Source organism: Leucoraja erinacea, chromosome 10 (assembly GCF_028641065.1).
Source record: "Leucoraja erinacea ecotype New England chromosome 10, Leri_hhj_1, whole genome shotgun sequence".
In the NCBI taxonomy this organism is placed as follows: Eukaryota; Metazoa; Chordata; class Chondrichthyes; order Rajiformes; family Rajidae; genus Leucoraja; species Leucoraja erinaceus.
In genome coordinates, this window is record NC_073386.1 from 3799841 (window position 1) to 3813935 (window position 14095).

The 14095-nt window shown below is 46.7% G+C and overlaps 1 protein-coding gene across 1 annotated transcript in view; it reads left to right on the top strand.

Annotated features, from left to right (window-relative positions):
* Window positions 1-14095, top strand: part of adgrl4 (adhesion G protein-coupled receptor L4) — an 87632-nt gene that overhangs the window by 19932 nt on the left and 53605 nt on the right. The window contains exons 3-5 of the mRNA XM_055641293.1: window positions 4362-4514; window positions 10817-10887; window positions 11963-12142. Of these exons, the coding sequence (XP_055497268.1) occupies window positions 4362-4514; window positions 10817-10887; window positions 11963-12142 (404 nt within the window). The remainder of the gene's footprint in view (window positions 1-4361; window positions 4515-10816; window positions 10888-11962; window positions 12143-14095) is intronic.

Below are 14095 nucleotides of genomic sequence, written 5' to 3' on the forward strand. Positions count from 1 at the left end.
AACATTGGCGTCAGATTAGAAAAATATAGATTTTCACAAGAAAGTGTGGCACCGTGGAGCAGCGGTAGAGTTGCTGCCTCACAGCTCCAGAGACCCGGGTTTGAACCTGACTACGGGTGGTGAGGATGGTTCAGTTGCCTGATAACAGCTGGGAAGAAATCCGGAGGTGTGCGTCTTCGCACCTCCGTCCCTCTTGCCCGATGGGAGAGGGGAGCAGAGGGAGTGCGACTGGTCCATGGGGTGCTGGACTTGCCGGGCCAGGTGATTGGGCGAAAGGTGGCCAGAGATGCTGCCGAGGCAGCAGCAATTTTGAGGTGCGGATGGAGTCGTCCACGGCAGGGAGACAGGTACCCGAAAGGTCTGCCTGTGTCCTCAGGGGGCTCTCCAGGAGCATCCTGCTGGTTTTGAGCTGATGCTCCTGTACCTCCCCAGATGGGAGGATGGAGAAAATGTCATGCGATGGGTGGTAGGGGTCTTTGATGATGGAGATGGCTCTGTTGATACATCTCTTCTTGTATATGTCCAGCAGGACTTTTGTGTCCTGACTCTGGTGGTGTGCGCTTTCAAGATTCCGTACGGTCGGCTGGGCGGGAGCGGGGAGAGAATGGAATGACAGGGGTGGGACGAGGAAAGACTGTGAGAGAAAAACAAATCTAGTTGAGGGGAGAAGTCACAGGACATCCCCATCATGTGCACAGATACATCCTGCCTGCGTTTGCCCGATGTGTACTTTGGCTGGGGCTGCTTGCTCAACATCTCCCCAGCCTTTTATGTTTCACTTCCTTCCCTCCACTCCTTTAACACAACACCATCTGCTGCACATGTTTAACCACTGATTATGGATATACAAATCATGGATCTGTAGGAAGGAACCGCAGGTGCTGGTTCACTCCGACCATAGACGCAAAAATGCTGGAGTAACTCGGCGGGTTAGGCAGCACCTCTGGAGAGAAGGAATGGGTGACTTTTCTTCAGACTGAGAGTCTGGGGGCAGATATGAAAAGGTACATACTGTTGAAGAAATTAATTAGCGATATGCAAAAAGACAAATCAAAGCCAGCAACGATGATCAAGGAATGGTGGAGTCCACAATGGTCCATTGTTGGCTGTGGGGAGTTATACTGATGGTGAAACTCAGCAGGACAACAGTGTGGATGGTATGTGGCACTCTCGTGCTGAATGAAATGGGGATGGTGTGTTTGATAAAGGGCCCCCCCTCCATAAGGGCGGCACGGTGGCGCAGCGGCAGAGCTGCTGCATCACAGCGCCAGAGACCCGGGTTCGATCCTGACTACCGGTGCTGTCGGTACGGAGTTTGTACGTTCTCCCCGTGACCTGTCTGGGTTTTTCTCTGAGATCTTCAATTTCCTCCCACACTCCAATGGCGTACAGGTTTGCAGGTTCATTGACTTGGTGTAAATGTAAAATTGTAACTAATGTGTGTAGGGTAGCGTTAGTGTGCGGGGATCGCTGGACGGAGTGGACACGATGAGCCGAAGGGCCTGTTTCTGTGCTCTATCTCTGAACTAAACTAAACTAAACATTGTTTGCTGGCCTTCCACAGCTTCTGTGGGCCTCACGTACCAACGTATCAGGAAAGTAGAGGTGGGGCAGAAGTCACAGTGCCGCTCCCATCTCTGTCCAGTGCCCATATCTGGCACAGGGTCACCCATTGCCATCTCCTGGCTTTGGCTAAGACCATACCCGAGTTGGGTTGGGGGTTGGGGTTGGGGTTGGGGTTTGGGTTGGGGTTGGGGTTGGGGTTGGGGTTGGGGTTGGGGGGGTTGGGGTTTGGGTTGGGGGTTGGGTTGGGGGTTGGGTTGGGTTGGGTTGGGTTGGGTTGGGTTGGGTTGGGTTGGGTTGGGTTGGGTTGGGTTGGGTTGGGTTGGGTTGGCTTGGCTTGGGTTGGGTTGGGTTGGGTTGGGTTGGGGTTGGGGTTGTGGATGTGTTGGGTTGGGTTGGGTTGGGGTTGGGGTTGTGGTTGGGTTGAGTTGGGTTGGGTTGGGTTGGGTTGGGTTTGGTTTGTTTTGGTTCAGTTTGCTTCAATTATCTGCAGTTTAGTTTGTTGTCACATGTACCGAGGTACAGTGAAAAGCTTTTGTTGCGTGCTAACCAGTCAGCGGAAAGACGATACATGGTTACAATCAAGCCATTCACAGTGTACAGATACATGATAAGTGAATAACGTTTAGTGCAAGGTAAAGCCAGTAAAGTCCAATCAAAGAAAGTCCGAGGGTCACCAATAGGGTAGATAGTAGTTCAGGACTGCTCTCTGGTTGTGGTAGGATGGTTCAGTTGCCTGATAACAGCCGGGAAGAAACTGTCCCTGAATCTGGAGGTGTGCGTTTTCACACTTCTGTACCTTTTCCCAATGGGAGAGGGGAGAAGAGGGAGTGGCCGGGGTGTGACTGGTCCTTGATGATGCTGCTGGCCTTGCCGAGGACAGGGTGAGGTGTAGATGGAGTCAATGGAAGGGACTTGATGGGCAACCCATGATATTGAGCACAGTTGTTGTTTAATTGAACTGCAGTTGAATATTTTCACTGATGATATACACAAAACGCTGGAGTAACTCAACAGGTCCGGCAGATGTAGAAAAGGAATAGGTGACGTTTCGGGTCGAGTCTGATGAAAGGTCTCGACCCAAAATGTCACATATACAGTTATTATCTAGTTTAGTTTAGTTTCGAGATACAGCGTGGAAACAGGTCCGTCGACCCACCGATTCCGCGCCGACCAATGATCCCCGCACACTAACACTATCCTACACACACTAGGGACAATTTACAGTCTTTGCCGAGACCATTTGACTTACAAACCTGCACGTCCTTAGAGTGCGGGAGGAAACCGGAGCACCCGGTGAAAACCCCGTGGGTCCTCGAGGAGAACGTGCAAACTCCTTACAGACAGCAACCGTTGGCAGGATCAAGCCCGGGTCTCTGGCGCTGTGAGGCAGCAACTCTACCGCTGCGCCACCGTGCCGCCCCCAATATTGCTGCTCTATTGAAAAAAATGTTTTCAGAAAGAGTTAAGTTAGCTGAAGAGATAAGTAGCAGCTGAACTGCACACATGGAAAGAAAATCAAGGTTTTAGATCGAATTGAGCACGTTAGATTCAGCCACCTGCCATTCAACCATACAATTTTCGATGTACATTACCTCAATAAGGTTACTTAGAATTCCCAAAGAAAGGCTCTCTGACACTGTGGATGGTTCACCTTGCCCATTATGCCCTTGAAAATGAACACACACTGGAGACAATGAAAGATTCACGGCTATCGTTCATAACAGGTGAAAGTACACATCTTTAAAACATATTGGTCGCCCAAGATGTGTTAGCCCATTCGATAAAATGATCCTGTACCAGAACCAAAGTATTCAATGTAAGGACCAGCATCCTTGAGCGTGGGAACATCAGGCTGAGATCTAATAGATGGGTTTCAAAAGAGTAAAGGACTTGCCAGGTTTTTTTTCTCTGTTAACATAGAAACATAGAAATTAGGTGCAGGAGTAGGCCATTCGGCCCTTCGAGCCTGCACCGCCATTCAATATGATCATGGCTGATCATCCAACTCAGTATCCCGTACCTGCCTTCTCTCCACACCCTCTGATCCCCTTAGCCACAAGGGCCACATCTAACTCCCTCTTAAATATAGCCAATGAACTGGCCTCGACTACCCTCTGCGGCAGAGAGTTCCAGAGATTCAGAGTCCAGTACAAGTGAGGCCCAGCCTCAATGTCCAAACACTGACATGGTGGCGCAGCAGTAGAGTTGTTGCCTGGCAGCGCCGAAGACCCGGGTTCCATCCCGACTACGGGTGCTGTCCGTACGGAGTTTGCACGTTCTCCCCGTGACCTGCGTGGGTTTTCTCCGAGATCTTCCGTTTCCTCCCACACTCCGAAGACGTGCAGGTTTGTAGGTTAATTGTCTTGGTATACATGTAAAATTGTCCCTAGTGTGTGTAGGATAGTGTTAGTGTGCGGGGATCGCTGGTTGGCACGGACTCGGTGGGCCGAAGGGCCTGTTTCCGCGCTGTATCTCTAAACTAAACTAAACTAAACTAAACTAAGCTAAACTAAACTAAACAAGGCCTTCAAGGGAAGGTTTCAAACCACTGCATGAAGGAGAGAGGAAACATGGAACTCTCTCCCTCAAAAAAGTTCCTGTTTTTAATTTAATATTTCTAGGAATATTTCTCCTGCACCTATTGTCTATTGTCTATTGGGTTAGTGGTGGTCTTGGCATCAATTTCGGTGCAAACATGGTAAGGCAGCAAGGTCATGGTGTGTCCTTGTTTAAGTTCTCTCTTCCTGGTGTTGGCCTTGCTGAGGGGGTCATTCTGTTTTTGCTCTCCACCACAGATGATGACGAGTGCCAGAATGCCACTCTGACCTGCGGGCAGAATGCCACCTGCACCAACACCTTCGGGAGTTACTACTGCACGTGCGTCCAGGGCTACCAGTCGTCGCATGGGAAGCAGGAGTTCACCCCCAACGACGGGACCACCTGCCATGGTAAGGACGGCACGGGCTCCGCTTCTTAGGAGCAAGGAACTGCACATGGATCATGTCGGCCGGTGTGGGCAAGTTGGGCCGAAGGGCCTGTTTCAACGATGTTTCACTCTGTGACTTTATGCCTCTGAACAGCACGGAGACAGTGAGAGTGAAGGAAGTCTTGAAGAGAGCGGCCCCTGTTGAAGACTGGTTGGGGCAGGGAGGGGTAGATGTGACTGGTGGAGGGATCCCATTACAGTCGGCAAAACTGACAAAGGATCATGTGCTGGATGCGAACATTAGCGAGATGAAAGGGGATGAGAGAGAATCTCTGTCATGTTCATCAGGTCATGTGATAGGAGCAGAATTAGGCCATTCAGCCCATCAATACTCTGCCACTAAATCATGGCTGATCTATCTCTCCTTCTGAACCCCATTCTCCAGCCTTCTCCCCATAACCCCTGACACCCGTACTAATCAAGAATATATCTGTCAATGCCTTAAAAATATCATTGACTTGGCCTCTACAGCCGTCTGTGGCGATCATCTTCTTCTTGGGGCATATGGGGTGCACAGCCTAAAGTTGTAGGACAACTTGTTCTATTTGATCTTATTTGATTGTGCACGCCAGATTGATTGCATTCGTCGAAACAGGGCGGACAGGTTTAATAACTGCGAAAAAATTAATATTTAAATTTTGGGAAAAAAACCCCACAATTAAAATGTGGATTACGAAAATGCATTTGGAAAAAATAAGATTTGTCTTAAGTGACAAACAAGAACTATTTTTAAAAATATGGTCTCTGTTTATTGAATTTTTAAAAAAGTAAACTGGTTTAACACAAAATTAAAATCAAAACTTGAGTTTGGGGTTGGATGAAGAACTATTCTCAACGTAACTTTGTGTAACTATTCTCAACGTCTCCAGGTTCTTTCTCCTTAATCTTTATATTTGTAATCTTCCTTTCTTTCTTTCTTTCTTTCTTTCTTTCTTTCTTTCTTTCTTTCTTTCTTTCTTTCTTTCTTTCTTTCTTTCTTCCTTTCTTTTTTCTTTCTTTCTTTCTTTCTTCTTATAGAACAGTCGTCTGTGAGGCATTGGTGAGACCAAATCTGGAGTATGGTGTACAATTTTGGTTGCCCAATTATAGGAAGGATGTCAACAAAATAGAGAGAGTACAGAGGAGATTTACTAGAATGTTGCCTGGGTTTCAACAACTAAGTTACAGAGATAGGTTGAATAAGTTAGGCCTTTATTCTCTGGAGCGCAGAAGGTTAAGGGGGGACCTGATAGAGGTCTTTAAAATGATGAGAGGGATAGACAGAGTTGATGTGGACAAGCTTTTCCCTTTGAGAATAGGGAAGATTCATACAAGAGGACATGACTTCAGAATTAAGGGACAGAAGTTCAGGGGTAATATGAGGGGGAACTTCTTTACGCAGAGAGTGGTAGCGGTGTGGAATGAGCTCCCAGTGGAAGTGGTGGTGGCAGGTTCATTGGTATCATTTAAAAATAAATTGGATAGGCATATGGATGAGAAGGGAATGGAGGGTTATGGTATGAGTGCAGGCAGGTGGGACTAAGGGGAAAAAAGTTGTTCGGCACGGACTTGTACGGCCGAGATGGCCTGTTTCCGTGCTGTAATTGTTATATGTTATATGTTATATGGTTATAGTTTATCTTATCTCTTTCTTTCTTTATTTCTTTACTTTAAAAAACACTTTAAAAATCGAAGCTATGTAAGAACTCTGTAACCAATTTGGCGTTTATTACTATTTGTACATATGCTTTTAATAAAAATATTTTAATTTAAAAAAAAAAAAGAAACAGGGCGGACTATGTGAAGGTTGCAATCTCCCACCCCTCTGTGGCAAAGAATTCCACAGATTCACCACCCTCTGACTAAAGAAATTCCTCGTCGTCTCCTTGCGAAAAGAACGTCCTTTAATTCCGAGGCTGCGGCCTCTATTCCTGGACTCTCCCACTGGTGGAAACATCCTCCCCGCATCCACCTCTATATATCTCTCAGGAATCTCTAAGCTAAACTAAGCTAGAAACTAAATTCTCTGACTGCATATTGGTTCCGTTTCCTATCTGAGTCACCAGCAGCACTAATGAAACAGAAATTATATTGTAGAAATCCGGGTGAATAAGATTGAATCCCATTGTGGTAGTTGGGGAATTAAAAATCAATGAAAATTAAACATTAGACAACCATAAAACCACAGGCAGTGCCGTTAAGACTCAGTCGGTTCACTAGCACTGGATCAGAAATCTGTCTCTGTCGAGTCATAAAAAAATATCTTTTAACTACCTGCTCAAATGGCCAGCAAATTACTCAGTCACAACAATAGGAGACACTGTAATAAGTATAAAAGTATAAAACATGACTAAATTATTCCTGACACAAAATGCTGGAAGTATCGAGTGGCTTACAGCGCTTACAGCGCAAGAGACCCGGGTTCAATCCCGGCTACGGGTGCTGTCTGTACGGAGTTTGTACGTTCTCCCCGTGACCTGCGTGGGTTTTCTCCGAGATCTTCCGTTTTCCTCCCACACTCCAAAGACGTGCAGGTTTGTAGGTTGATTGGCTTGGTAAATGTAAAATTTGTCCCTGGCGTGTGTATAGGATAGTGCTGTTGTGCGGAGATCCCTGGTTAGTGGGGATTCGGTGGGCCGAAGTGCCTTGATCCGCACTGTATCTCTAAACTAAAGTAACCTACACACACTCGGGACAATTTACATTTATACCAAGCCAATTAACCTACAAAACATTTGTGTTTAAGAAGGGACTGCAGAAGCTGGAAAATCGAAGGTACACAAAAATGCTGGAGAAACTCAGCGGGTGCAGCAGCATCTATGGAGCGAAGGAAATAGGCAACGTTTCAGGCCGTCTTCAGACTGATGGAACCTACAAAACATTTTGGAGTGTGGGAGGAAACTCCAAAGACGTACAGGTTTGCAGGTTAATTGGCTTGGTATGAACAAAAAAAAAAGCAAATCCTCCCCGGTGTGTGTGGAATAATGTTAATGTGCGGGGATCGCTGGTCGGTGCAGACTCGATGGGCCGAAGGGCCTGTTTCCGCACTGTATCTCTAAACTAAACTAAATTAAAGTGTCCAGCTATTGAACTGGAGACTGCAGATTGCACGGTTGAATTCTGAAACAATTATCCTAATGGATCGTGGCATTGTCAATATTTCCACCAATGTTGTGTCATGGGAACTGTGTGGCAAGTTAATGATGTTCGCTGCCTCGAAGGGGATAGCGAGCAAACAAGAGAAAACAAAAACTTAAACTTGCGTTAAAGAAAATATTCTCGATGGATGCAATGGCACAGTGCAAATATAAAAAGGCACATGGATGCCAACACACACAAAGGGCGGTGGGTGTATGGTACGAGCTGCCAGAGGAGGTGGTTGAGGCTGGGACTGTCCCAACATTTAAGAAACAGTTAGACAGGTACATGGATAGGGCAGGTTTGGAGGGATATGGGCCAAACACGGGCAGGTGGGACTAGTGTAGCTGGGACATGTTGGACGGTGTGGGCAAGTTGGGCCTGTTTCCATGCTGTATCACTCCATGACTCTATATCTAACCTACAACCCCCTCTTATAACCATATAACCATATAACAATTTACAGCACGGAAACAGGCCATCTCGACCCTTCTAGTCCGTGCCGAACACGTATTCTCCCCTAGTCCCATATACCTGCGCTCAGACCATAACCCTCCATTCCTTTCCCGTCCATATAACTATCCAATTTATTTTTAAATGATAAAAACGAACCTGCCTCCACCACCTACACTGGAAGCTCATTCCACACCGCTACCACTCTCTGAGTAAAGAAGTTCCCCCTCATGTTAACCCTAAACTTCAGTCCCTCAATTCTCACGTCATGTCCTCTTGTTTGAATCTTCCCTACTCTCAGTGGGAAAAGCTTTTCCACGTCAACTCTGTCTATCCCTCTCATCATTTTAAAGACCTCTATCAAGTCCCCCCTTAACCTTCTGCGCTCCAAAGAATAAAGCCCTAACTTGTTCAACCTTTCCATATAACCATATAACCATATAACCATATAACAATTACAGCACGGAAACAGGCCATCTCGGCCCTACAAGTCCGTGCTGAACAAATTTTTTTTCCCCTTAGTCCAACCTGCCTGCACTCGTACCATAACCCTCCATTCCCTTCTCATCCATATGCCTATCCAATTTATTTTTAAATGATACCAATGAACATGGTCCCACTTAGTCCCACTCTTCTCCCGCCTTTTCCCTTTGCCATTCTCTCCCAACCCCCTCCCCTTCGGCCTTGGGTTGACAATTGCCACTTCTTCCATTTGTACCTCACAGATTTTGTCTTTTCATCTCTGGCTTTTGTTCAATTATCTACCTCTCAACCTTCCCTCACCTGTGTCCACCTATCACTCACAGCAGGTTTTGTCCCATCCTCTCCTCTCTTCCAGCTTCCCGCCAATCCCACCCCACCATCATCGGTTATTCCTCGCGCTATAGGTTATTCACGTTATTCCCTTCATCGTGTATCTGTACTCTGTGAATGGCTCGATTGCCATAAGGCCATAAAGAATAATTGTAGAATTGGGCCATTCGGCCCTTCAAGTCTACTCCGCCATTCAATCATGGCTGATCTATCTCCCCCTCCTAACCCCATTCTCCTGCCTTCTCCCCATAACCTCTGACATCTGTCTCTGACTTAAAAATATCAACTGAACGGCCCGTCCCACTTGGGTGTAATTTGCGCGTAATTTACGCGACATCATTTACGCGTCACGATGCACGACGTGCGCATGGTACGTGGTGATGTAGGCAGTGACGCGCGGTCGCTCGTGGCGCCCCAAGAATTTGGGATGTACAAAATCTTCGTGCACCATCTGCGTGACATGCAAATGACGCCCAAGTGGGACAGGCCCTTGACTTGGCCACTGCAGACTTCTGTGGCAAAGAATTCCACCGATTCACCACCCTCTGACGAAATACATTTTCTCCTCGGCTCCTTCCTAAAATAACGTCCTTTAATTTCTGAGACCATGATCTCTAGTCCTAGACTCTCCCACTAGTGGAATCATCCTCTCCACATCCACTCTATCCAAGCCTTTCGCTATTCTGTACGTTTCAATGAGGATCCCCCCTCATTCTTCCAAATTGTAATCATGTCTTTCCGCTGGCTGGTTAGCACGCAGCAAAAGCTTTACACTGTACAGGTGACATTAAACAAATAAAACAAACTAAACTAAACTGAAGAAGGGCCCCCTCGGTATCGTTGCCTGTCCATGTTCTCCAGAGATGCTGCTTGACCCACTGAGCTACTCCAGCCTCTTGCGTCTATCTTCAGTGTTCCTTTACACTTCACTTTCCTTCACTGATACCGAGAGTCACTATCGACACAGTGTTGCTGGGGTGGGAGATTGCAACCTTCACGTGGTCCGCCCTGTTTCGGCGAATGCAATCAACCTGGCGTGCACAATCAAATAAGGTCAAATAAGATCAACTTTAAGGGGCTGCTCACTGTGGCGACCTAATCTGCGAGTTCTGGCGAGTTTCGCCTCGACACATACTCGCAGCATGGTCGACACAAGGTCCTAGGAGGTCTTTGTAACTCTCCATCATGCTCGAGAGTAGTCCCCGCGTAGTCGAGGCCTCAGCTAGGTCGCACCGTATTTTTCACCATGCTGAAAAATGCCCGCGAGTAAAAAAAAGGTCGCCATGGAAAAAAGCGATACGTTTTTTACTCGTAGGTTTAGTCGAAGTAGGTCGTAGTAGGTCGGCATGTTAGTCATAGGTAATCGAGGGTAGTCAAAGGTAGTTGTAGATAGTCTTCAAAATAATCGAAGGGAGGTCGAAGGAGATCGAAGGAGGTCGTCTCCACTCCCCACTATTCGGTGTCCAATTTTCCCGAAGTTAGTTGTAGCTAGTCTTCAACATGGTCGAAGGAGGTCTTCTACATGACACTTTTTCAAACTCTCCTAAACTCTTCTAAACTCGCCAATTAGGTCGCCTGCAGTGGGACAGCCCCTTTAGGCTGTGCACGCCATTCGCAAGAAGAAGAAAAAGAGTCTTGCTCCAATATATTAATGAAGCCGGAAACTTTACAGGGTAAAAGTTCCAAGTCAGTAATAAAAATATATTAGATTATACGACAGGTAATTTATTTGCTATCAGTTGTCAAAGATGTTGGCGCGGAGCCAGTGGAATGGTCTCGATGTCGGAGATAAAGAGATGGTTGATTATGAAATTAAACTGTACAAATGTTAGCCGGGTGTTTGAAGTTAATGATAATATCTATCTCCTGCTCCATTTACAGGGATCTCGGAGATGCCCTGCTACTTAATCAGCGACTGCCTGTCCAAGAGGATTAATGACACTTTGCAGCAGGTAACATTGGTTGTGCAAGGAGACAAGAGATCAAGATCAAGAAACAAAGGGAGGAAAATATTCCTTCCGCTTTAGTTTTGTTTTTCTTTAGTTCAGTTTGGTTTATTGTCACGAGCACCGACCGAGATACATTGAAAAGCTTTTGTTGCGTGCTAACCAGTCAGCAGAAAGACAAGACATGATTACAATTGTATAGATACATGATAAGGGAATAACGTTTAGTGCAAGGTAAAGCCTGCTAAGTCCGATCAAAGGATAGTTACGAGGGTCACCAATGAGGTAGATAGTAGTTCAGCGCTGGTCTATACCCCTTTGATGACTCTCAGACTATCCTTGCTGGCTTTACCTTGCACTAAATGTTATTCCCTTATCATGTATCTTACAGTATACACTGTAAATGGATCGATTGTAATCATGTATTGTCTTGCTGCTGGTGGTGGGATCCCACTGCAGTTGGTGAAAATGACAAGGGATCATGTGCTGGATGCAAACATTAGTGGGATGGAAGCGGATGAGAGAGAATCTCGTTCATGTTCATAAGTTCATAAGCTCCAGGAGCAGAAATAGGCCATTCGGCCCATCAAGTCTACTCCGCCAATCAATCATGGCTGATCAATCTCTCCCTCCTCACTGCATTCTCCTCCCTTCAGGGAGAAGGCAGGAACGGGGTACTGATTGTGGATGATCAGCCATGATCACATTGAATGACGGTACTGGCTCAAAGGGCTGAATGGCCTACTCCTGCACCTATTTCCTATTGTCTATTCGCCCAGCAATCCATGACACCCACTACTAATCACTAATCAAGAATCTATCAGTCTCTGCCTTAAAAATATATCCATTAACTTGGCCTCCGCACCCTTCTGTGGCAATGAATCCCACAGATTCACCACCCTCTGGTGAAGAAATTCCTCCTCATCTCCTTTGTAAAGGAACGTCCTTGAATTCTGAGGCTGCGCCCTCTGGTCCTAGACTCTCCCGCTGGTGTGAACGTCCTCTCCACATCCACTTCATGTCTCTGTCTCTGTGCTGTTTTTTTTAAAATGTTATTTTGTAATCTGGTGGCTTTTGACAGCTGAGCAGCTTCAGTGAACCGCAGATGGCCCTGGAGGAGATGGCCAAGAACACCACGGGAGGTCTGACCGCCACCGATCTGCTCCTGTACGTCGAAGTCCTCTCCAGGTCCGCACCGTCGCTTAGTGCAATCAACGAGAGTCTACCCAATCCAACCGCAGCTGCCAACGTCACCATCAACGTACGTTAATTCCCAATGGACAATATTCTACCGATGACACAGATAGACGCAAAGTGCTAGAGTAACTCAACGAGTCAGGCAGCATCTCTGGAGGGAAAGGACGGGCAAAATTTTGGGATGGGACCCTTCTTCCATCTCCCCCCCCCCCCCCCCCCCCCCCACCTCCCCTCCCAACATCAATCAGTCTGAAGAAGGGTCTCAATCCAAAACATCACCAATTCATGTTCTAGATAGGTAAACAAGGAACTGCAGATGCTAGCTTACAACAAAAAGAATGCACAGAGTGCTGGAGTAACTCAACGGGTCAGGCAGCATCTCCTGAGAACATGGACAGGTGACGTTTCGGGGTGTCAAGTCAAGTTTATTTGTCTCATACACACATACAAATGTGCAGCGAAATGAAAGTTGGAATGTGTGCAGATTGTGCAAAAAAACTACAGAACAGAATAAAACAGAATCAGTAATTACATATTAGGAAAAAAAACAGCAATTTTAAAAAGACACAACACAACAGTAAATTGGTACAGCAGATTAGTTTCTGATGAGATAAGAGTGTATAGTCCTAATGGCCTTTGGGACGAAACTCTCTCTCATCCTCTCTGTTTTTGCAGCATGACAGTGGAGGCGTTTGCCTGACCGTAGCAGCTGCAACAGTCCGTTGCTGGGGTGGTAGGGGTCCCCCATAATGTTGCTGGCTCTGGATCTGTACCTTCTGATGTATAGTTCCTGCAGGGGGGGGGCAAGTGCAGTTCCCATTATGCGTTCGGCCGAATGCACTACTCTCTGCAGAGCCTTCTTGTCCTGGGCAGAGCAGGTCCTGGGACCCTACTCCAGTCTGATTGTGGGGGAGGGGGGGGGGGGGGGGGGGGGGAAGAAAGCTGGGAGGGAGGAGGGGCAGGACAAAGCATGGCAGGTAATAGCTGGACACAGGCGGGGGGGGGGGGGGGGGGGGAGGGGTTTGATAGGCATCAGGTGGGATAAAGATGTATAAAAGGTGTGAAGAGTTGCGAAGGTAGACACAAAATGATGGAGTAATTCAACGGGCAAGGCAGCTTCTCTGAAGATAAAATGCTGGAGTAACTCAGTGGGTGAGGCAGCATCTCTGCCGTAAAGTAGACTCTATGGTCTACTTTGAAGAGGTGCAAGTTGTGAAGCCAGAGGAAGGAATTTAGCTTAGTTGAGTTTAGTTTATTGTCACGTGCACCGAGGTACAGTGAAAAGCTTTTGTTGCGTGCTAACCAGTCAGCGGAAAGACGACACATGATTACAATCGAGCCATTTACAGTGTGCAAGATACATGATAAGGGAATAACATTTAGTGCAAGGTAAAGCCAGCAAAGTCCGATCAAAGATAGTCCGAGGGTCATCAACGAGGTAGATAGTAGTTCAGGACCGCTCTCTGGTTGTGGTAGGATGATTCAGTTGACTGATAACAGCTGGGAAGAAACTGTCCCTGAATATGGAGGTCAAGGGGGAGGGAAGGGGAGAAACCATGTACTCTAGAGATGTTGCCTGACTCGTTGAGTTACTCCAGCACTTTGTGTCTTTTTTCGAGATAGAAGGAACTGCAGCTGCAGGAATCTTGCATTGAATAAAAAGCCAGACAAGAGTGTTTATAGTTCCATCGTTTTAGTTTAGATTAGTCTAGTCTAGTCTGGTTTAGTTTAGTAAAGTTTAGTTCAGGTTAGTTTAGTTTAGTTTAGTTTAGAGACCTCAAGAGTTTTTTTGTAAACCAGCATATGCAGATCCTCGTGAATCCAGAATGTTTAATATGTTATGTTCAGGAAGGGACTGCAGATGCTGCTTTAAAACAAAGATAGACACAAAATGCTGGAGTAACTCAGTGGGACAGGGAACATCTCTGGAGAGAAGGAATGGGTGACATTTCAGGTCGAGACCCTTCTTCAGACTGAGGCAGGGTAGAGGGAGACATAGAGATATGGGAGGGTAAGG